This window comes from Phoxinus phoxinus (assembly GCF_949152265.1).
Source record: "Phoxinus phoxinus genome assembly, chromosome: 15".
In the NCBI taxonomy this organism is placed as follows: Eukaryota; Metazoa; Chordata; class Actinopteri; order Cypriniformes; family Leuciscidae; genus Phoxinus; species Phoxinus phoxinus.
Window position 1 is genome coordinate 24,287,318 of NC_136890.1, and position 23,564 is coordinate 24,310,881.

The following is a 23,564-nucleotide window of genomic DNA, read 5'->3' on the forward strand; positions in this document are numbered from 1 at the left end:
CTAACATCAAAACATTTCATGCATTGGAGATATTTATAGCTTAAAAGTTAAAAAGCAGCCTTTTGAATTCACATTAAACCAAATGGTTAAACTTTATTTTAACACTGTCGTTGTTACAATGTAATTATATTTAAGTACTGAGTAATATTAATTAGGGTTAGGGTAGGCGTAGTGTTTGGTTGAGTTAGTTGCATGTAAGTTATTACTATGTTATGTACATGTAAGATATGTAACAAGGAGACTGTAAAACAAAGTGTTACCAAGTAAATTATTTGTAAACAAAGGTGTCAGGGAAAGGTAATAATGAGGCATGTGCAGTTTATTGCAAGTTTGAAAACTCAAGAATTCTTACAAAATGAATTAAAATACAAAAGTTTGAGAACATATATATTGTTAAAAAAAAAGGAATGGCAGGAAACATACAATCATATAATATTTAACAAAGAGAACAAGACCATAAAGTCTGAGTAGATATGTACTTTCATCTTGAATGTGTTAATGGATGGAGAAAATACATCCATCTGATTTCATTAACTGAAACACTTTTGCAGGGAAAAAGTATTTTCTTTTGATAACCAACAAAACAAGAAAAAAAAATTGCAATAAAAATATAACATATTTAAATAGTAAATAGGCACTGGCTGAAAATGGTATTATGAGCACTGATAGTGACAAGCTAATAATTAAAATAAAGATTACTTGCATTGCTCAGTCAGATAGTTTGATAGACATAATATTACAGTAACATATTTTAAAACAGTTTTTCCGAGGTTTTCATTCTGTCCTGGCTTGAAATGTTTCCATTTGACCCTCTGATCACTTAGGAGGCTTTCCATTCTCTGTTTTCATGTAATCCGGTATCTTTTTGCAAATGGAGTAATAGAAAGTTCTCATCTTCTCCTCCACTTTGACAAAGCCTGGCCGTTCTTCATGCCTGCAGTAGACAAGAGTCAGACATCATTCAGAAGTTATTGATATTAGCTTGAGTCCCTCATCCACACACAAAAAAAGTATGCACTCAATTGAGACAGATAAAAAAAGACAGATAATACATGCGCATAAACTACAATGTAATAAATCACACGTGACTTTGCCTCAACAGTGGATGTAACTGGATAACAAGTCTAACAAGTGAATCCATTTCATTGCACAGCATCTCAAATGTTGGCTTGATCATTCTGAAAAGCCTGAGCCAAAGTCTGTCATCAGAATAATTTAGCATAATGACCTGCCAGAAGTGTCTCACATGATTGCGTTCCCAAACACCAGGCATCCGAACGCAGGATAACATAACATAACATAACATAACATAACATAACATAACATAACATAACATAACATAACATAACATAACATAACATAACATAACATAACATAACATAACAAAGAGTATATTGCGTTTCGTCTGCGCACTCTGAGGCGCAAGTCACTTATGATGTAGAAAAACAGAGCCACAGTGGTTTCCCTCGATTGCAGCAACTTCCATTTTTATTACAGATATTTTGTGCCAATTTCTCAGGAAGTGACTTGTTCTCTTGAACATGAGATGGAAACGCTGCTTTATCTGCAAATGTTTTATGCAATATTCCAATTTTGCGTAGAAGTTTTGTCACAACTTTGGATGGAAACATAGCTAATGTAAGACACTTGATGGCATTAGATTAGACTTACTTGTATGTCCAGCATTCATTCATCAGTTCATACATGGTCTCAGGACATCCAACAGGGCAATCCATACGGCTACCACTTTCAAGAAAACTCATTACTTCTGGGCCTTTCATTTTCTTCAAGGGGAAAATAAATGGATGAAAAGTCACATTAGCAACTCATTTAAGTTGGTTGTAAGTAATGTGACAGTGTAAATGTTTACCTTATAAGGCTTCCCTCCAAACGAGAAGGCCTCCCACATCGTAATGCCAAAGCTCCAAACATCACTTTTGCTGGAAAACTTGTGAAAATGAATGCACTCTGGCGCATACCACTTCAGAGGCCATTTTCCACCGGTACGGGCCTATACACACACAAAATCATACTCTGAATGCCTATTCTTTTAACCTTGTACCTGCACCATCAATAGGTAGCAACCAACTTGTTAGACATCATCCCCCGGTTTCACAGACAAGGCTTAAGTCTAGTCCCAGACTAAAATGCATGATTTAACTGAAAGCAACTTGGACGGACATATCTTAAAATATGTCAGGGCCATTGTTTTGTCTCAAGATGCACACCAGTAATGTTTTGGTCTGAGGCACGTTTATAAAAGCTACTTAAATGTGCTAATTGAACTAAGGCCTAATCCTGGCTTAATCTAAATCCTGTCTGTGAAACCGGGCCTATATTGCTGCAATGGGCCACTGATGGTCATGTGACTAGTCATGCAACAGGAACAAGGAACTGGTCCCATTGTTAGTATATTGACAGTACAAGAATAGTATAGAGGTTTTACAAATGTATAGAAATGATTACATTTCTCCAAGACCACAATTATAAGTACCTAAAACGGTGTTTACAAAGTGCTATAAACACAATGAACTATAATTCAAATGTAATTGTGTTTCTCCCGCAGAACATCTGAGAACAGCCCACCTTGTAATAGTTGTCATCTACACCCAGTGCCTTTGAGAGGCCGAAGTCACTGATTTTGGCATATTGCTGGTTGACCAATAGTACATTACGTGCAGCCAGGTCTCTGTGCACAAAGTTCCTTCCTTCTAAATACTTCATCCCCATTGAGACCTGATGCATTAACATCACAATGTTTTCCGTAGTGATCTGGTCCCTGAAAGGAACAAAAAGAGTATCAGTGTAAATTGATGCTATTGAGCACCTTGGGTATTGTCTTTAACAATCAGACTTTATGATTGGCTATCACTAAATCACTTCTGACTCAGAGAAATATATATATATCTATATATATATATATTTGAAATAGATTATATATTTGAAATACTTTAAATAATATATATATTTATACACACACACACACACACACACACACACACACACACACACACACACACACACACACACACACACACAAAATATGATAAAAAAACATACAATAATATATAATCTAATAATGATATATACAATAATATATTATCTAATACATATATATTAAGTATATATATATATATATATATTTGACATCTACATAATATAAAGTTACATATAAATATCAAACTATAAATAAAAATATCAATATAAAAATAAATTACATAATTAAATTAATTATAATTTATGGTCACTATTTATAAAACTCTAAATCTCATACACTAAATACAATTTTATTCATACAGTATATATATTATATATTTTTAAATACATAACAGACTCTATGTTGAAAACCATTTCTATATTCTTCGACTATATATTAATAACACACATAAAAGAGTAATTTATAAATGTTGTATTCTGATGAACTCACTTCTTGCTGGAGAGAAACTTGTTGAGCGGGCCACCGGGGGCCATCTCCATCACCAACATGAGCGCTTCGGCCTCACAGAGTCCAATCATGCGCACGATGAACGGGTCACTCAGCTGATGCATAATATGGGCCTCTCGCATCATTTCATCCCGTACTGATTTCTCATTCTCGTTCTTCAACACTTTAATTGCCACATCAATCTGTTTGCTACACAGGAGAAGGAAACAACTTAGGTAAAATCTTAAATGAAACTGTCACACATTTGTATGCTTTTCACCCTTGGGACTTACCTTTCCATTTTGAAGACACCTTTCTTGACACAGCCGAAGTTGCCCGAACCAAGCTCCACCTCGTCGACCATGAGCTTGTCTCTCTTGATGAACAGGGTCTTCTTCTTGCATTCATTTGGATCATCATAAGGACTGGTGAATGCATCATGGTCCATAGGCAAAGGTGGACGTGGAGAATCGGAGCCAAAAGGCACTGGGGAACATCACAGCAGATGTTATATAGTTGAACTTGAACTATAAGCATGCTATCATAAATTTGCTTTAAACTAGATTACAGCAGTTCCTCTAACTTCTATTGGGTTTTTAGAAAAACCTGCAGACATTTCTTTTGCTAACAAGGTGCTTCATCCTACAACCGTTTTCAGTCACATAAATGTCCTTATAGTAGTTGTAGGACTTAAGTAATAAAATAACTTTTTAAGCACACAACGGTTTAAAAATTCACATTTGAGGTATTATTGTGGGAATATCTCTTTAGGTATTGTTAACACAGATCTTATTTTACTCAAATGGAAAAACAGCATTGTAAAAACCCATAGAAATTCCAGCGGTAACACATGGTTAATGCAAGCAGCTCTGTAGTAAATATTTTAGGCTGTATTAAGCCATTTATCCTTGTTGTTGCAAAACTATGTGGTCCAATTCCAAATGGTTTAGCAGTAATAGCCAAAAGATTATGGATTTATCACTAAGACAGCTTTGTGACTCTGAGACTTGGACTGTTTTTTGACATAAATTTATAGGCATATTTGTTGATTTTATCACTGCTGTTGGATTGTTTAAACTTTTATATTTTGTACCACTAAAAACGTACCCATAGGGGGCGGTGTGTATCCATTTCCTCTCTGCCTCCTCTGCTACACACAAACAGAAACCCACAAACAATTAACCACATGCATTATTATATTATTAGATATGTTCAAAAAATAGATGTGTCCTGTCAGCTATACTTACCGGAGCATTTACAAGAGCTAAAAGTGAAAAAAAGAGAAAGAATCTTAGCTATTTTAACTCACGCATATTTCTTATAAAGAACTGACCCATTCATATGCATATGTCTGACAGTATTTTGCAGTTTTGGGAGATATATGTTTTACATAAATCACAACGCTGTGACGAATAAAAGTTCATACCTGCTGGTGCATTGCTTTGGTTGACACACGGTTCTCTCAGTACAGTCACAAGACCATCAGGCTTCATTTTTAAATATTCAACCAGCTGCCCTCCAGAGGAATATGATTATTTAAAAAAAAACAAAAAAAACATCAATGACAACTACAATAATAAAATAATACAAAAAGGTTTATGGGTTATGTGATATGTAGAAATCTTTGTCACAATTTTAACATGGTCATATATAAATTACTATTGTACTGTCCTTTGGATGTTTTAGTTATTTTTTTCCGACCAGATTACAAATGAATATATTTTTATATTTAGAATTAATATTTATATATAATATTAATTAATATTTATATATAATATTTTAAATCAACTCAAAATGCATTTATATTTTGTTGTGCAATACTTTATTCAATTAAATTGATCTTTAAGTTATCTTTAAATGTACTTTGTCTTCATTTTGGCCAAACACCACAGTATGTAGGCTACAAATAAAAAAACGTAGCTTTTAGCTTTTGTACAAAACATAAACATTTATGTCAAAAGGCATTTTAAAATGTTAATGGAACTAAATTAATTCAATTAGAAAAATGTTAAATATAATTTTGTTAAAGCAGTTTCATTGTGCAGGCGACATTGTGAGAGTATAAAAGACATTGAGCGTATAGAAGATATTGTGAGAGTATAGAAGAGTATTTTTAAAAAAAAGTGATATGAGACTCTTTGATGGGTAAAGCATACCTGCCACACAGTGTCAAATTTAGTTCCTTCAGGCATTGCGTATTTCCCTGATTTGTCGTGTAAGATCTGATAATGGTATACAGTTTTTCCGTATGTCACTGACAGCGCATAGGTGCCAAACTCTTCTCTCTCTCGAACTCTAGAAAACAGATTTCGAAAAATTAGAAATCACAGCCCAGCTAACAAAAATATATTCTAAGAATGTTTTGCTAACGTTTAAATTAAGTTATGTTCCCTGCACGTTCAAAACGTCTAGTTTAAAACAAAAAAAATGTTTAAAAGCTTTTTGTTCTGAACATTCCATTTCATTCTTTTGCAAACACTATGGAAACTTTACTTTTGAATGTTCCCTGAATTAACGTTCTATTAACGTTACTGGAGGTTTAAATGTATTCAAAACGTTGAGAGAACCTTGCCAGAGCATTAGCCAAAGTTCTGCGAACGTTCTGGGAGGTCACATATTTGCATTCCGATGTGCTTGCTGATTGGCCTAAATTATGTTACAGGACTAAATATGTGATGACCAATCTTTCTGAGTTTAGCAGTTTATGCTGGCCATGATGCAGAGGAAGCTTTTTGAGGCAATGTAGATGAGTAAATACAGCTCTGAATTTACACATGACACCACTGAAGACCCAACTCTATTTTTGCTACAAACAATACTGATCATCTGATTTGCCTCTAAAAGCAGCCCATGTGTCATCATGACCTTTCCACTCTAATGCTGCAGGAAAACTTTAGACTGTCACGTCTGATGAATCAAGCTCTTCACTCACAGGAACTTTCCATCCGGCTGAGAACCCGAGTACAGTAGTCTCTCACCCTCCTGCCGAGGGATCTTGCCGTGGAACCAGGGCATTTTCTCATGCGCTGTGGTGGCAATCAGTTTTTCTAGCTGTGGGGCCTGGCTTATGATGGCTTGCTCCATGGCCTCCCCCTAAAAAAGGTTAAAAAAATCATAAAAAAAGTTAAAACTCATCAAAAATCTGCTAGCATGGACAAGTGTTTCCTTCCTCACTGTTGGAGCATGACAGTAAAAATGCATCTTTTTTTTAAGATACAATAAAACGGATAAAAAAGGCAGTAAAACACATTTGGATAAGGGGAATTGGACAGTGGTGCATCTAAAGTGTAATTTGCAGGAACAAACCCTGAGACCTTTTTTCATGTGCACGCAAGACAATTTCTGCAAGTGTCTCTGTGCAAATGTCACTTTAAGGACTCCATTATACGGTTAACTATAGAAAAATTAAATGCATCTTTAAAGGATAATCAAAAATATGTGCAAATGTATTTCGGTAAGCTGAGTAGCTGTTACGCGTCATTTTTAAGTTACAATCATTTTAAGGTTTAGAGTCAATTATTCCGCTTTAACTATGATTAAAGGGATAGTTTTTTTTTATTCTGTCATCATTTATTCACCCTCATGTAGTTCAGATATTTTTAGAAATTATTCAGTGTTTTATGTCATTCTTCAAAATATCTTCTTTGTTCTGCAGAAAAGGAAACAGGTTTAGAATGACATGAGGGTAAATGATGACACAATTATTATTATTATTTTGTATAAACTATCCCTTAATTCATGTATAAGGGTGTATCATTTGTGTGGATCAGAAATTTTTTCAAGTTTATTATGTTTTCGTCCTGTGTTGAACTACTTCCATATGTCCCTGATTATGTATTTTGCTAAAAACATACAACACTGAAGAGAAAAAAAGTTGTTATGTGATATGTAACCATAATGTAGTCATTAAACCTATACTATTTCATAGGGGTGTAACAACATATCCTGTCACAATGTATCGCAATACAAAAATCGTGGATAGTGTGAGAAAATGAGTTTTAGTGTCATTACTACATTAAACTACAATATATAATGAATAATAATGCAATGAGGGAATATTTGAGGGTCCTGATTATGCCAAATGTCTTATGTTATCAGTAAAAAATGGCCTATTTAAACATTATCAGTGAGTGCAAGCATATTCATCTAAAATAATTCTATATTTTCAGCTTCAGAATCATGAATTTTTTTATTGTGGTTGTCACCATTGTCCTGTGTTTTGGGTTACCAGCACCAAGTCCAAGCCTATTAATTTCACCCCCAATGTAATGCCACATTTTCTTGGAGTATCGCAATAATATCGTATCGTGAGTTCAGTATCATGATACGTATCGAACCGTGACATGAGGGAGGGTATCGTTACACACCCCTACTATTTCATAGCCGTGGAGTTACCAAATATGAATCAACACTTTGTGGGTCGACGAATCAGAATCAAACCTGTTTTGAAACCCTTACCTCCAGGTTCCAGGTGTGACGCACATATTCCCTGAGCATATTTTCCTTCAGGCTGTCAAAGACGCCCGTCTTAATGACTGTTTCGGCTGATCGCAGGCAGGGTTTCCTCAAGGTGCACACGAGCCCATCTGGGTCTTTGCTGTAGTACTCGCAGAGCTCAGCAGGTCCGCAGTGAGGCTTCCCACCCGAGATGCAGTACGTGCCATTCAACTGCTTCTCTACGGTGTAATGGTAGAACTCAAGGTTCCAGACCAAGGACAGGACATAGCCACCCAAGCTGCGGAGACACTGGCGCAGGAGAAAGAGGCCGTCTCCCATGCCGGCCAGTTTCAGGTGGTCCTCGGCCTCCGAGCGACTGATGCTGCCATAGAAGAACGGGAGGTCGGCGGCAGGGTCGGTCATGATGGAGACGGCGAGGGGGTCGAAGAGTCTCACTAGATCAGAAGCTGCGGAAAATGAAGTTTTGATAGAGAAAGACAGAGCGAGACAGATTGAAGTGGCTGATAAGTTCAACAAAATGGGGCAAACTGTTGTGAGCATGTGCTTTTGCTGATGTGGGATGTGGGAGGATGTTCCCCGTCTGAACACATCTCTCCCTCTTTTCTCAGTTTCCCTCTTATTATGACTTAAACGTGGAAATTTGCATTTGATGGCCCTGTGTGATCAAATTATTGGTGTGTAGAGGAACATAGTTATAATAAGACAAAGTAAAAGTTGGTGTAGTTGGTGCTTTAATGTTGCTTTGCAACCGGCAAAGTCTCACATTCGGATCGAATCACCACAACAGGAAACTCAGACATATCCTTCCCCGCCCCCGCCACTCTTATATGACAACCCTCCACCCCGTGCAGGTGCTGATGCTTCAAGAATGTTCCTAAGCTTGTCAACAGACACATGCTTTACTGAAACATCTCTGGAAGTGAGAGAAAACGAAGCAGCCGATTAAAAAAATACCAAAAAAAGGCAAAAAGATGTCTATAATGGATTCTTTATGTAGTGATGAACATTTTCCAGTGGCTAAATGTTAATGGTGTGTAGGAGAGTAGGAGGTCAATAATGAAACATGTATGCATCATGTTTTCTCCAGAAAGTCAAAACTGCACAAAAAAAAAAAAAAAAAAAAATCCCAACTGCTTTTCTCTGCACCTCACACTTAGATTCCATAATTTTATGCAAATTGTCTCACAATGTCTACCAGACAGAGTTGGAACATGCTCTGAGGTGGAATCACATGAAGTGAGAACAAATGGAGGACCCTAGCTTTGATTTAAACCACAGCTTCCTGGACACAGAGCTGCCCACACTTACAGGGACTATAACAGTTAAAACACAGAGAAAGACCCTGCCACAGCCACACACACACACACACACACACACACACACACACACACACACACACACACACACACACACACACACACACACACACACACACACACACACACACACACACACACACACACACACACACACACACACACACACACACACACAGAGAGAGAGAGACCTTGTCTTAAACCACCACAGGCCACAGCAAAGACATTGGGGGACAGTGCACTGAGAGGAGAGGCAATTTCTCTCATGAGGCAATTTGATCCTTTTCCATTTTACATCTGGAACTTAGTGTAGGTGTGTTGTTGCAATTTTTTTAAACTATTATTATGTATGTTACCCCTGACCCTTGTAGCACACCATGAAGGATTTATACAATATGATTAAAAAGTAAATTATAAGTTATTGGTTAGCTGCTTCGTTGTATTTGATTTGATTTTAATTATTTTAACTATATAAACTACATAAATTTGAGCACACACACAAATATATATATATATATATATATATATTATATGTATATGTTAGAATTAAATATAAAATGTTTAAGTACACAGTATGTATGTATATGCATACCCAGTATGTATGTACACACACACACACACACACACACACACAATATATATATGTATATTATTATTTCAATATTTCAGTTAGGCTCCAGCCTTAGCTTATATTAATAAATAAGTATATATTTATGAATTATATACATACATTTCAAACTTATATTTACTATAAAATGTATATACATTTTAACTTCTATATAACATTTTAAAATCTATATAAATTATATTTAAATTTAAACTATTTTAAAATACCCACACACAAATATATATATATATATATTATATATATATACTGTTTATAATTTTGGGAAAGTAGGCTAACTTAGGCCTACTAGTAAGCCTACTCGTCTGAATTTGTATTTTCAGCAGTCAAAGATAACTTCAAGACAGATTTGTCAATGTTCAGCGGAAAGTGTAATGGAACCTAATAATTTGTTCATCTAAACATTATTTTCCGGTGTGAAAAGCGGGTGACGATATTGCGGCTGAACCTCATCGAAATATCTTCTCTTCCGTAATGTGTCAATTTTTTCATTGCGAACAAAATGTCTCACAGATGCATTTAGAAACAAGCAAACATCTGAGATGAGTGTTCGCTGTCTAGTTCATATATAAAAGGAGCTTTGAAAATGAGCGTCTTTGAAAACTATTCAAGACAGAAATAAGATCAAGGTGTTGAGGCATCGTTCATTTTTAAGGTTGTTTAGAAGTACATGAAGAATTTAAAGATGAATTTAAAGCTAAGACAGCTGAGTTGTTACAGCTCTTTTGATTGAGTTCAATAAAATGCCCTAACAATGGTTTCATCACATTTACAGATTTTCCATGTTCTGAACACAAGAATCTGAACTATGTTGCTTAATGACGCCCAAAATATTCACAATGTTTATGTCCATAAACCCAAACTCAACTGCCTTGAATGGAAACTAACTTAATTCAAAAAGGCCAAGTAGCCTACAATGGAAAGTAAAACTTTCTTTTTCCTATACGTAAAAGGCTATTTGACCCCTGCCCTGTTCAAGACTGCTCACTTTGTTTGTTTTTTTTCATTACACTTTTTCTTGTCCAACTTTGCATGATTTTGTGCCCATATTTAGATGGTCTCACAGGACCACTGAAATATCGTGGGCATTTGGGCAGTGAAACAGTCTGGATTCTTGCCACCAAACTCACAGCAGTGAAACCTTTGTGATTCAGTGCTCCACATAGTGTGTACGTTTTATGGTAAAATAATGAAGTCTGGTAAACATTAGTTTCAAACAAGCTGAATTAAAAGAAGTGTTACATGTTTTGTGCTATGACTCAAGTTGTGTGCAAAATAATTCAAATAATGGGACAATGTGTTAGTAATGGTCAGAACCACACACACACACACACACACACAAACACATATTCATGTATATATATACATCCTCCCACGATGTATATACACAATCTTTTAAATTAATTTTACTGTTTAATGATGGTCTGTACTTGAAAATTACAATTGTACATTTGGTTAAAACCAATTGACATCATCTGGGGTGGAACTGTGCAGATCTTTTGCACCTGTTCAGCAGCTCAACAAATATTGTATCTTGTCTCTGAAGCCACAGATGAATTATCTGCTACTTTGCAGTGCAAGTGATGCAACTTTATGTTTGCAGATTGACATATTACCCTTCTGGCTAAACTTCATGTCATTTTTTAAGAATTCACGTAATGAATTGAACTTTAGCAAAAACTGACCCAGATGCATATCATATTTCCGAATGGATAAAAAACTGCATTCATGCTGGCATTCAAAAACAAAACAAAATGGCATTGCACTATTTATAATAACAATTATACCCTGTACTTAAAAAACACAAACGTTAGCAGTGCTTTATCGTAAAATAAAAAACAATATTCAAAAAATAGCTGTAGACTGCACAGCTTAAAGATATGGTTTTAAAAATGACACACTTGACTTTTCCGTGTTAAGAACATGCTTTACAACACGCCACGTCTGCTCAGACAGCTCTCGAAAGTGTTGCTTAACATGCATACATATGTGCCAGCAAGATGTTACAAATTAAGCTGATATCTACAATCTTAATTTAATGCAATAGTTATATGTCTGTACGGTATTTGACCTCTGCCGAACATTCGTTTGCTAACATCTCTCCTCATCTGCACATGTTACATGTCTGACATTTTGATCGACCTTGAAAGGCTGTGAATTTGCCTCGGGATAAGATAAGAACAGACAGTCTCTGACAGACAGAGCCAAAAAAAGCCAGAATAATCTTATTAAACACTCACCGTGGCCTGTAGCTGAAATCCAGGAAGAGAGGGATAGAGAGAAAGAGAGAGAGTGAGAGAGAGAGAGAGAGAGAGAGAGAGAGAGAGAGAGAGAGAGAGAGGAGACACGGTACGGATGAACTGGTGAAGGAGTTATAACAAATGTATTTAGTCTGCCGAAGTGATGAAGCTCTCTGATCTGGCTTGTACGCTAGATGGCTTCGATGCTTGCCAAGTTTTAGTGTGTGTGTGTGTGTGTGTGTGTGTGTGTAAGCTTGAGAGAAAACGTGTGCGTATGGGTCTATGTGTTTCTGTGAACACAGGTGAACTGTGTGGGCTGCTCGAATCACTCAAATTTGTATTCCCTTCAGGCTTCTCAAAAACTGAAACTTACTTTCTCACCCAAGTCTTTGGATGCAACCGCTGAATGCTTAGAAAAGCTGTGCTGCAAACTAATTTCCATTAAACAAGAAATTGGTTCATTTATTTTGCATTCAGTTGGTTTAGGGACCCATTAAGACATTTGAGACATTTATTTGGAGCAATGCACAGTGAAAACTCTCTTGAACAAATATCATTACATGATTTTATTATCGCACACATAAAAAGATTATAATAAATCTCGAAACTGGACGGACAACATCAAAGCCAGAATCAGAAGATAATTTAATCCTCATGTTCTGTTGAGTCTGTTTTACTATATTTATGTTTGGGTTCTCAGAGACTCCCAATGTTCAGAGTGTATTATAATAAAAAAACAAATATTACAATTTCTTAAATCTGTTTCTGTTTGGGGTCAGTTGGACCACAGCAAAAACACAATGTAGAAAATTACAATAAAACATAATGTATTTATAAATGTATTTTACCTAGTCTTGAAGACAACAAGCAGAACCCTTTTTAGTTTTTTTAGAAATTAAAATTGTTTTAATCAGTTTTCACAAGATTTCACAAGTCGTCAAGTATCAACCTGACAGTTTTTTTTTAGATTAAAAAAGCCTTGGGGTCTCCTAGATCCAAAACTGAAGAGACTATATTTTATCTCACTACTGTTCTTCAAGGTAAAGGAATCACGTTTTCCTCTGAGGGTACATAGCTGTTGACGAAAGCGCATCTGGTATCCGGCTCTGTTTTGGAGAGGAAGGGGAGGGGGGAGGGGGGTGTATGGGGTGTATACGATATCCAACAGGTGATCGAGTCTCTAGGCGGCCTCCTCTGAGCACGAGCTCATCAAAGCGAATAACAGTGCGACTCACAGAGCGCGATTGTTCTTTTGCGATGGCTCCTCCCAGCGTTCAGCGTCTGTCTTCCTGCAAATGAACGCTGTTGCATTGGGAAGTCTGATTCATTATAGAGAATCGATTCGTTCGGACGGTTCATTTTAGAAACTATTCAAAAAAGAAAAGAAAAAAAATGGTTCCTAGAAATCCTATTTCACGTTTGAATCATAATTCGATTAGCGACCGTAGGCCTACTGGTGCTATGAATAGGGCTATTAATACAAGTTAGCTAACTATAGTTCTGAACCGGCAGGTTCTTAATTGAATCGGATAGCCACACAAGTTTAACATAGAAATGGACAAATTGACAAATCTTTTTTTTTTTTTTTTAATATAGAATATTGTAGTGTTTATTATAAATTATGTCATGCCGACTTTAGCAGCTATAAACTACTAGGCCCCTCTTTATTGCTACAACCTCCAAGTAGAGTGGTTGTTCCAGCTTTGGCGTAACCAGTATTTTTTACCTTTCAAGCTGAAGCAAATCAAGCAAGCTCGTCATCTTTCAAACGCTTTTAGAATTCTTCCAGGCGAATTGGAACTCCCGCCAGCGATGAAAAGCATGTCACGCTATTTCTCTGCCTTAATATTCCTTTTAGAACGTGTAGCCTAATCCGTTGTTGACAAATGAAAATTGAAGAACGGTTATAGCAGTTCGCGGCTTCCGAACTGACGCTTCAAGTTCAGCGTCTACTGCCCGCGAAAAATTATATCTAAAACGTTTATTGTTTTTAGTGAAAATGTTCAAAATGAAATGGGTCTAGGGTAATGAAGAATAATCGTTGTGTTGAAGTAGGCTACATTTGGTTATTATTTAAATTCCTTAAAAGTCGCTTGCTTGCAGCACTTTTAATGTCGTATTTATATATTTTTCCAATTTTGTTGTTTGTTTTCAGTTTAAGTCCACCGTTTATCGTTTTTATTTAAAATGTTCAAAATTAAATAGTGTGTGGGGGTAATGAAGGATAATAATTATGTTGCTAGTATGTTACTATAGTAACCAGCTATAGCCTAAGTTCAGGAAGTTTTAGACACAGACAGCGGTCTCTCCAACGGCGCGCGAATCGGCTCGATCGAGTCACTAAAGAACCTTTTTAAAGAACCTGTTCAAACGAACGATTCGTTCGCGATTCGGACATCACCAAAGCGCAGTCCGAACTCAGTTCCTCTCGTCAGCGTTGAGACTGAAGGAAGCAGAGAAACCACGCAGCATTAGAGCACAGTCCACCGGCTCATCTCAGTATGTGGCAGAGTGTTGAATCAACTACCCGGTGTTAAAGGAGGAAGACACAGACCAGACGGAGTTCGGTAAATCTCAGGGTCACCGAATTGCCAGTTCCTGCATAATTGAACGGTAAGGTCGTTGTCAAATTTGTACTTTTATTATGGAAAAACGTGCTAATGAATACATTGTATCCGTGCATGGTTACCATTCTTATTTGAACGCAAAACTTTTAGGGACACATATATGCATGTCTATTCTGCTGTCAATTTGTAACACAGTTGCTTTGAAACTAAAATGATGGAGGCAGCAGTGCTGTCAGACCTGCTGGTGATCACTCTAGCAGAAAGCAGAAATATCTCTCTTTGTCTGTGGGGTGCAGAGTCGAAGGGTTTGCCAGGAGCCTCTGAGGAAGGCGTCCAGTTCCTTAGGCGATTTAATAAATTATCTGCTCTTGTAATATTTCCATTAATGCCTGATTACTGCTGCTATCAACTGGAATGACTGGTAGACAAAAAATGAAGAATCACAGATCAACAGTCTCCCTCATAAAAATATATAGTCATTATATAAGCATAATGCTTAACCGTTTGGCTTATTCGAGACATGGACGTTTGAAAGTTGGATAAATGATGTAGTTTGAATGCGTAAGTTGGCAGTGAGGAGGCCTAGGAGACCTGCTCCCTGTCAGGTAGTGTAGTGGTTCCCAACTCTGTTCCTGGAGGCCCCCCAACAATACACATGTTGGATGTCTCCCTAATCAAACGCACCTGATTCAACTCATCAGTTTGTTAGTAGAGGCTCCAAAAGCTGAAATGGGTGTGTCAGATGAGACATCCAAAATGTGTACTGTTGGGGGGGCTCCAGGAACAGGTTTGGGAAGAGCGAGCGCTTCTCCTGGCACTACTCCACGCCTGTCTGTCCGTATCTACATTTGGCAGAGAGAGCTTGGGAAGCTTGGGGTATAGCCGCTGAAGTCTAATATTTAGACTTTGATATCAGACATAGACTTATGTTTGTCATTTAGGATTGTTACTAGCAGAGCATCTTGATTTGCATATATATTTTTATCCAAAGTAACTTCAAGGACTGATCCAGGGTTCCCACGCTCATGGAAAATATCAGATAATAAAAAATAAAAAAACATGTTTCCAGGGCTTGAAAGGCATTGAAATGTTTTAGTGAATAGAAATATTTCAGCTATATTTCATTGGTTTGAAATTTGAGTGATGTTTTTTGAAAAGGCTTAATCATGAACAACTGGAAAAGTTATGGAAAATCATGGAAATACATTGGTCTAAAGGTTAGAACCTGATGTTTCTCCAGGAGATGAAAAAGAATTTGGTTAAATCTTTGGTTGTCTGCTCAGATCCACTAGACCAGGGTTTTTTTTAACTGAAAAAAGTAAAATATTTAATAGAAAATGAAATTAAATTAATTGGTTAGAATAAACAAATAATACAAAAATAATTAAACTAAATAATACAAATAGATTTAAGTAAAAAACAGCAGTAGCCTACTACAGTAAGTAAAATATAATTATGTAGCTATAGGCCCTATGCACCGCTGCACTACTTCCTGAACTTGTGCAGGCTCCTTTGTTTCCTGTCTGCCAGGATTGGCCAAACTGATTAATCCAGGTGTGTCTGACCAACAACAATAATCAGACACACCTGGATTAATCAGTTTGGCCAATCCTGGCAGACAGGAAACAAAGATGCCTGCACAAGTTCAGGAAGTAGTGCAGCAGTGCATAGGGCCTATTAGAAGTGTAATATATTCCAAAAAATATTTTACACATTTATAATATTAATGTTAATCTTTCACAGGATAAGTTGTCTTTAAACAAGACATTGTGTCTTTATACATGAAAATATATAGCATGCCTTTTACATTTGTGTATGAGTGTGCCTTGCATGAGGATATTTGAGGATCTGTGGCATCTAACAAACTGAAACCCCTGCACTAGACTACCACCCTCTGCTGGTGAACATCATGAACATCATAAGAAAACTGAAGAGGCTCATTGTTTAATAGATGATATCTGTCATAAAATAAACAATCTATTTTTCTTTTAAAGAAAAAGTGTTTATAGGGTTGGTGTGGTCAAATCTGGCTGGTTCAGGAGTGTGTGGTTTTGCAAGCTGACTAAAATGTTCATGCTCCACAGCCGGTCATGAATAGCTCTCACATTATGGTCTCCGTTGATGGATTCAGAGTTCATTACCGGTTGTTACATAAGTCACTTCTGCTGACAGTGCATCAGTGATCATGATCTTAATTCCCTTGTTTGTGCTTTGTTTATTTTAAAGAGCCAGCGGAAAATGAATTGAAAAGTGTGATACACCAAGTTTTTTTAGTTTTTTGGGGTCTTTCCCAGTTTGAACCCTCTGGTTTGTGTAAATCAAGTCTTGTTGTTAGTGGGTAAGACAGTGTTTGTGGAGACCAGTGGTCTGCTGCTCTTTCATATTGTTACAGTGCAGTGTCAACTCAAGCTTAAGTGAGGAGACTTACTGCTTGCATGTCATCCAAATGGAGATGAAGAGAGACTGCCTAGTTTCCAGAGAGGATTGAGACCAAAGATTTCTCCATTGCAGAGAGCGCTTTACATTCAGTCTGTCATGTGGGTTTAATTATCAGAGTCTTACTCGTGCCTGATGGCTCCCCGTCTCCGCCGGTGTAGTCTGACAGCACGATATGCTTTTTAGCAGTCTCAGATCACACACATTTTGTACCTCATGTCTGCACTAACAGATTACAAGACCCTTACTGAAATTTCGTGTCACATTTAGTATATGTTGACACGCCATCTGTAGCCCGCAGATGCTTCTTGTTCTTGATTTGCCCCCAAGAGCAGCCAATTACGGAGTTCAACTCCTTTAAGGCCACAGCTGAATTTTTTGGAGGAAATGTTGCTCTACAAGATCATATCATCCTGTGGCCTCTGTGGCTTGAGCTCCTTTTTCTGCTTGTGGGCTGCGTTTTTATAACAAAATAGACTGCAGATGGACAAATGAATCATTCGCTGGAAAAGTTGAATTATTTCTCTCTTTACTATTATATTGTTTTGTTTCTGTTATATTGTTGTTGTTTTTTTATTATAACTGGTTGGGACTAAGTGATTGGAACTGAATGAATCTGATTCCTCTTAATGCTTCTGGTTCCTTTTATAGTTTCATTAACGACTCCATTAAGGATGCTTTTAATTCTTGCTTAACTATATATTAAACAAATTTGTTTAATTTTGCTGAGAATAACCAATTAATTTGAGTCATATGTTAGGGAATCGGATTACACTGGTTGCTATACATTTTTTTGATTTACTTAAAGGGGTGATATAATGCCCTTTTCAGAAGATGCAAAATAAGTCGTCGATGTCCCCAGAGTGTGTATGTGAAGTTTTAGCTTAAAATACCCCACAGATATTTGAACATGTTCAAATTGTCATTTTGTGAGGGTGAGCAAAAACGCACCGTTTTTGTGTATGTCCCTTTAAATGCAAATGAGCTGCTGCTCCCAGCACAGAGGGCGGAGCTTCAACAGCTTGTGCCCTTTTACCCATGCTTTTACCACACAGACATGAACTGAAAATTTCAAAAACTTTCAGCCTTTTATGTTCAAACCGGAGTCAGACAATGATGGAGAGAGTCAAGATGTGACAACATTTAGAATGCAACAGGACATTTCTGAATGGTTAGTTGATGATTTTATGTAGCTGATGTGGAGTTAACTATCTTCTAGTCATTGATTAGCATATTCTGTCATGACAATCGTGTTCCGGGGGCGAGGTTTATGTAAATTCTAGGGTCACTAACACGGGAGGAATGTCGTGTAGTCCCTACCAGACGTTTGTTAGTCCTTAAAAAACGTTTTACTTAAAAGAAAATATCTTCCTTTGCATTGAACTTTGAGCGTTGTAACTTTGCAGTTGTTGTTTATGCTCAAACAGCAACATCACACACAAACTAAAGTCAGAAAAGTGAAATCATAATCAACCACCCCTTTAAAAGAACTGACTCATAACAGTCACTCATTTGAGAATCGGATTACACTGGTTGTACTGTAGGTTTTTTTACTCTCTTAAAAGAACCGGCTCAACAGTCATTTATCTCTTTCCCCGCCATTGCCGGAATTTTCCGGAAATCCGTGTTTTTACTATATGGTAGGCGGGCGCTATTACCTTCTGAAAGAGTATCCGGAATCTTTGGGTCCAAACACGGGCAAAGAAGAAGCAGAAACAAGCGATAGAAGCATTGCTTATGCACATGTAAAAAAAAAAAAAAAACATGATAATCAAACATTAAACAGCAAATAAATCATAAATCAGCATATAAATCATACCGTAATCATTCATTATTGAATGAAATGTTGAACCAGGAAGAGCTATAGGACTGTGCAATCTTTGATGGACTCGATCTATACCATCTATATTTTGATCACAGTTATGAATTCGATTTGGAAGTCTTTGTAAAAAAAAAACGATTTTCTCAGCTTTTTTTCAAGTGTTTATAAAAAAAAGAATTCATGAAGCAACAAGGTTTCTTGATAGGTTTTTCGCTCCATTCCCACGGCTCTCGGCCCCACCCTGCTTGCCACAATAGATTCAAATATTTTTTTTAAATGCATAGGATCTGTTCTTTCTTATGATATATTGCATGTCCAGATATTCATACAACTAAATATTTTGGTGGCCATGAAATATTTTTGAAAATGATAAAAAAATGCTTGCTCTGCTTGGCAACTCTGCAGTTGGCAGCAGCGTAGTTCGTAACACACTAGTAATGAAGAACATGGAGGACCAAATCTTAGCCCTTCTTTTCCAAGATTTAGATAAGACAATGTTTTAATGATAACCACCGATCTCAGTCTAGTACCTTTACTATATAACAAGAGGTAATGTAGGTAAAGAGGCTTTTGCCAAGCAGGAAATAACAGTAAAAATCCCGGAGGCTTGAAAGGGTGCAGAGCACAGGGGCATGTAGTCCATCACTATTTGTAGGGGACAAAGACCTCTTAGTATTTTTTAAGATTAGCTTGCTGAACTTAAGCTGTTTCAATGCAGTTTATAGGAAATGAGGGGAACTTAAAACCAGCATCAGCCTCTGAGGCCACTTTTGGGTCCTGACCTATTTGTTGCCGCTATTTTTTTCAATGAAGATAGAGAGTATTTGATTTTTTAATGGAGGAGGTATGTCGAATATTGTCAGGCAGTTTAACATGGCTTATTTTGAGGCAAAAGAAATCTTGGATGAGTTTTGCACTGTGGTTTCAAATAACTTTCCAAAACAGTTTTTCTGTAGAAATTAGACAAATCTCCCTCACACACAGACATACATACAACTTTTGCCATTGTCTTTTTTTCTTGGTACTGGTCAAGAATAGTTATCCTTGATGGATATGAGTGTGCAACTTATATTTTCTTTCTTTCACCCTTACCCAAATTGTCTCACTTTCCTCCTCTTTTAACCCCTCTAACGGATTTCCCTCTCTTTCTTGAGTTTGAGTTCATCCTTTTTTTCATCAACAGGCAACTTGTATCCTTATGTTGCCAAATCATTTCCCATCTGTTCTTGATTACCTTTGTCTGCACTTGGTTTCTCTTCACCCATCAGGGCTTGTATGGCATTTCTTTCTACCATTTCCCAGAAAGCATGGAGTGAGGGATGAATAGTGAAAAAGGAAGTGGGGCGAGGAGGAGGTAGAATAGTTGATGTAGCTTTTGTTGATGTTGATCACATTGCTGATAAATCTTGTGCATTGCTGGGTTTGAAATAGCATTCTACTGTTCTAATCATAATATTTGCAGTATGCATTATGTATGCTACACAAAGTATGCAAATTTTCTGTATGCATGAAATTTCGAAAGTCCAGTACACAATCAAAACACGCTGAAAGAAATATGCTATCCCATAATGCAATGCACATGACTTAACCTATTATTTTTAGTGACGGAGGCAAAATCAATCACAATTTTTACAATATAACATTTTCTTTACTTTTTATGTTTTTATGTAATTTTTACTTAACATTAAAAAAAAAAAAAACTGAGATGATACTTGCTGAATTTCAATTTATAAATTACTAAAAAAGTCATTTTTGGATAAAATCGTCTGCTAAATAACTTAAATGTAACTAAAAATAACTAAATGTTAGGGTTTAACATGTACCAATGACAATGTGATATTTCATTATGTGTCCATATAGTGTGTGTGCTCACACTTGCATACTACTAAAAAAGTAGGCAGTATGCACACACAGTATGTACTCCAGTATGCATTATGCAGTGTTCATTCCAAACACAGCCTATGGCCTCTCTCAATGTATCCCATTAGGAATAGTGGTACTACACAAGTACCACTTGTGGCATTTCTCAAACTAAGACTTTTTGTTTTATAGCCGCCTCAGACGTCAGCCTGCCCTCCTGACCCCACAATGCTTTCCTTTCTTTTGCACTCTTCCGGTGTGGGACAGAGTGAAGAGAAACAGCGGCCCCCAGGTTAGAATGCTGGTTTTTTCCTTCCTCCTGGATGTGAAAGGAGGAATGATTGATTAGCTCCAGCGACATGGTGCAAACAACAGCCTCCCAAGCCGACATGTTTGACTGCTCAGAGAGGAACCGTTCAGCCGAGGGACTCCTCCCCCTTTCTTCCTTTTCTTTTGCATCTATCTAACATGTTTTTTTTTCTCAATAGGGAGGCTCTTATTGATGTTCCACGGTTGTACACATCTCAGAACTACCCGTCCTCTACCTCCGACTCTGAGAGGCGAAGCGTCAGGATCCACGTAGAAGTGAAGCCGCCATGGCTCCGGAATTCTGTGCGTCACTTTGGTGAGCGTGGGGCCATCAGAGGGCAGAAGACATGTTGGGACAGAGGGCTGGGCACTGCACTGAAGCTTGCTGTAGTAACCATGGAAACGGTGTGGAGGAGTTTGGCCTGCGTTGGCATCATCGCCATGGTTGCCAGTGGAGTGGCAGAGAGTTGGAGTCCTGAGGATTTTGCTCAGTCTCAAGGTAAGATTCTTGATTGTTTGTCCGTTTATTTTGATGAATTTTAAGTAAATGGTGTGAAAATTAAGTATTCATTTTGTTTTAGTTATCATTTGTTGCCATTAAAATGAGAGATGCACCAGTCGACTTGGCATATATTGGAACCGGGCGGTTTTTCGTTTTATTTTGGCCGATCTCTATTCCGAACTTGTGCACAAACTGCATTGCAATCAAAAACTTAAATCTACCACTATTCAACATACTTAGCAATATCTTATTTAATATCTATAAAAGACAAATTATTACCTTAGTCTGACTGAAATCAACTTTTAAAGTACATGTAAATGCACTTGTTGCGCTAGAAGTTACCTGAGGTAACTTTCCGTTTCTCAATGGAGGCAGCAACGGCAGATCATCAAAGCTGTAAAACGGAATGGATTGCTAGCCTCGAGCCTTGAGCGGTAACAAACCATTTAGACAACCAGGAACAGATGCACTGCAACGTCAGTTAGCCATCACAAGAGCCAGCCAGACTCAATGACCCATCTTTCCATGAAACCGACCACTTTCTCTTTTCATACGATTAGTGACCCAGTTATCTCTCTGACAAGACTCACATGAGGCACCCTTTTAGACATCTGACATCACAATGTACATTCTTGCTGCCTACTAATCCCGTTAAGTCGTTTCAAATATATAAGATTTAGACCTCATTTACGTTACATAAGAACACGTTCTAGCATGTGGGTTTAACTTCATTTTGTTGTCTGGTTCAGTTCTGAGCAAGTGCGTGAGCATTTCTGGCTGAGTTTCTGTGTGTTTATTTAAAAGGCGTACGGGACAAATTTGCAGACCTAGTTGCTGTTAAACTTTCATTTTTGTCCTTTGAATAGCTTAATATAGTGCATTTTGCCCTCCCATAATTGGTGTTACATCAAGTAGCATACGGTTATTAAAGCAGAGCACTGAGTTTATGTATAATCTGGCCACACGCTGGGACCAGTCACCGCAAGGATATATTTTAATCTTGTAGTCCAAATAGCAGCATGGCAGACGATACACAAACAGGATATGGATGGGTTTTGAGTCGCTGACAGGGCCTCCGTTCAAGAAAGACTGACTTCTCAGGCTGGCATATAAGGAAGAGTTTTTTTTCCCTCCACAAGTCTGGGTGCACTCGCTGACTTGATACAGCTGTTGCACATCTGGGAAAGGTGGAGAGACGCCTCTCTTTCTCTGTCTCTTTCTCCAGCCCGGTTTCCAGAGAAAAACTATAGTAAAAAAAAAGGGGTTCACTTCAGTTTGCCGCACGGTCCTAATTAAAGGTTGTTCTCCGTAACCTTCTAAAATAAACTTTCAAACCCTGGGCGGCTCCTGATGGTGGTTTATTTGAATCAAAAGTGAAGTCTTTATACTTTTAATGGGGCTCTGTCTATGGCGAGGGAGTTTATGGGGAAGTAACACAGTCATCCTCCTCCTCTCTGGTTCCTCGTTGAGATTAAAGACACATCAAAGGCTTCGGAGGATCAGTGTTCACTGTAGGTGTGAGAGCCGGGAATACCCTTCCATCAATTGTGGGCCTAATGTTTATTTAAGATAGCGCCGGTTGATGGCGGTCAAAGGGCTGGGCGTGTTGTACAGTTTGAGCTCTACTTTCATGCTTTGACATAAGACCCAGCTGTGCTCCTGTTACTGTGACTGTCTGGATTCATGTTATAGAGAGAGGCTGGAATACCTTAGTGTATTTTTTTACACTGGGTCTTCTAAACCCGGGTAAACGGAACCCTGGGTTATCTTGCTTCAAATTTCACACTGCTCATAATTTACCCGGGGTTAACAATTTATTCTGGGTATCCGCAAGCTGACATGTTTCGCACTGTACTGTTCTAAACCCTGGGTTAACATAATTTGATGAGTACAGCACGTGACCTGTTTACATAAAGACTATAGCATTGCGCATCCTCATATTAGCTATTGCCAACTGTACTGTTAAGTTTATACTGAATAGACTTTTCGCACTATGGTAAGAATG

At 37.4% G+C, this 23,564-nt stretch overlaps 2 protein-coding genes across 7 annotated transcripts in view; one reads left to right on the top strand and one right to left on the bottom strand.

Annotated features, from left to right (window-relative positions):
- The window catches only part of adamts10 (ADAM metallopeptidase with thrombospondin type 1 motif, 10), a 76,294-nt gene that overhangs the window by 10,533 nt on the left and 42,197 nt on the right, over positions 1-23,564 (top strand). For both annotated transcript variants that reach the window (XM_079636940.1, XM_079636941.1), the window contains exon 2: positions 21,237-21,556. In XM_079636940.1, the coding sequence (XP_079493066.1) occupies positions 21,237-21,556 (320 nt within the window). The remainder of the gene's footprint in view (positions 1-21,236; positions 21,557-23,564) is intronic.
- Positions 290-14,001, bottom strand: zap70 (zeta chain of T cell receptor associated protein kinase 70). 5 transcript variants are annotated; one of them, XM_079636948.1, is made up of 13 exons: positions 13,790-14,001; positions 7,883-8,328; positions 6,357-6,517; positions 5,581-5,719; positions 4,851-4,935; positions 4,672-4,688; positions 4,532-4,574; positions 3,718-3,910; positions 3,428-3,634; positions 2,587-2,779; positions 1,871-2,011; positions 1,672-1,784; positions 290-934 (listed from the first exon to the last, which is right to left on the bottom strand). In XM_079636948.1, the coding sequence occupies exons 2-13, from the start codon at positions 8,282-8,284 to the stop codon at positions 817-819; spliced, it is 1,812 nt and encodes a 603-aa protein (XP_079493074.1). In that variant the 5' UTR covers positions 8,285-8,328; positions 13,790-14,001; the 3' UTR covers positions 290-816. The 5 variants fall into 5 exon arrangements, with proteins under 5 accessions (XP_079493074.1, XP_079493072.1, XP_079493073.1 ...); XM_079636946.1 differs by lacking the exon at positions 13,790-14,001 and adding an exon at positions 12,064-12,376; XM_079636947.1 differs by lacking the exon at positions 13,790-14,001 and adding an exon at positions 12,912-13,165 and having other exon boundaries at positions 297-934.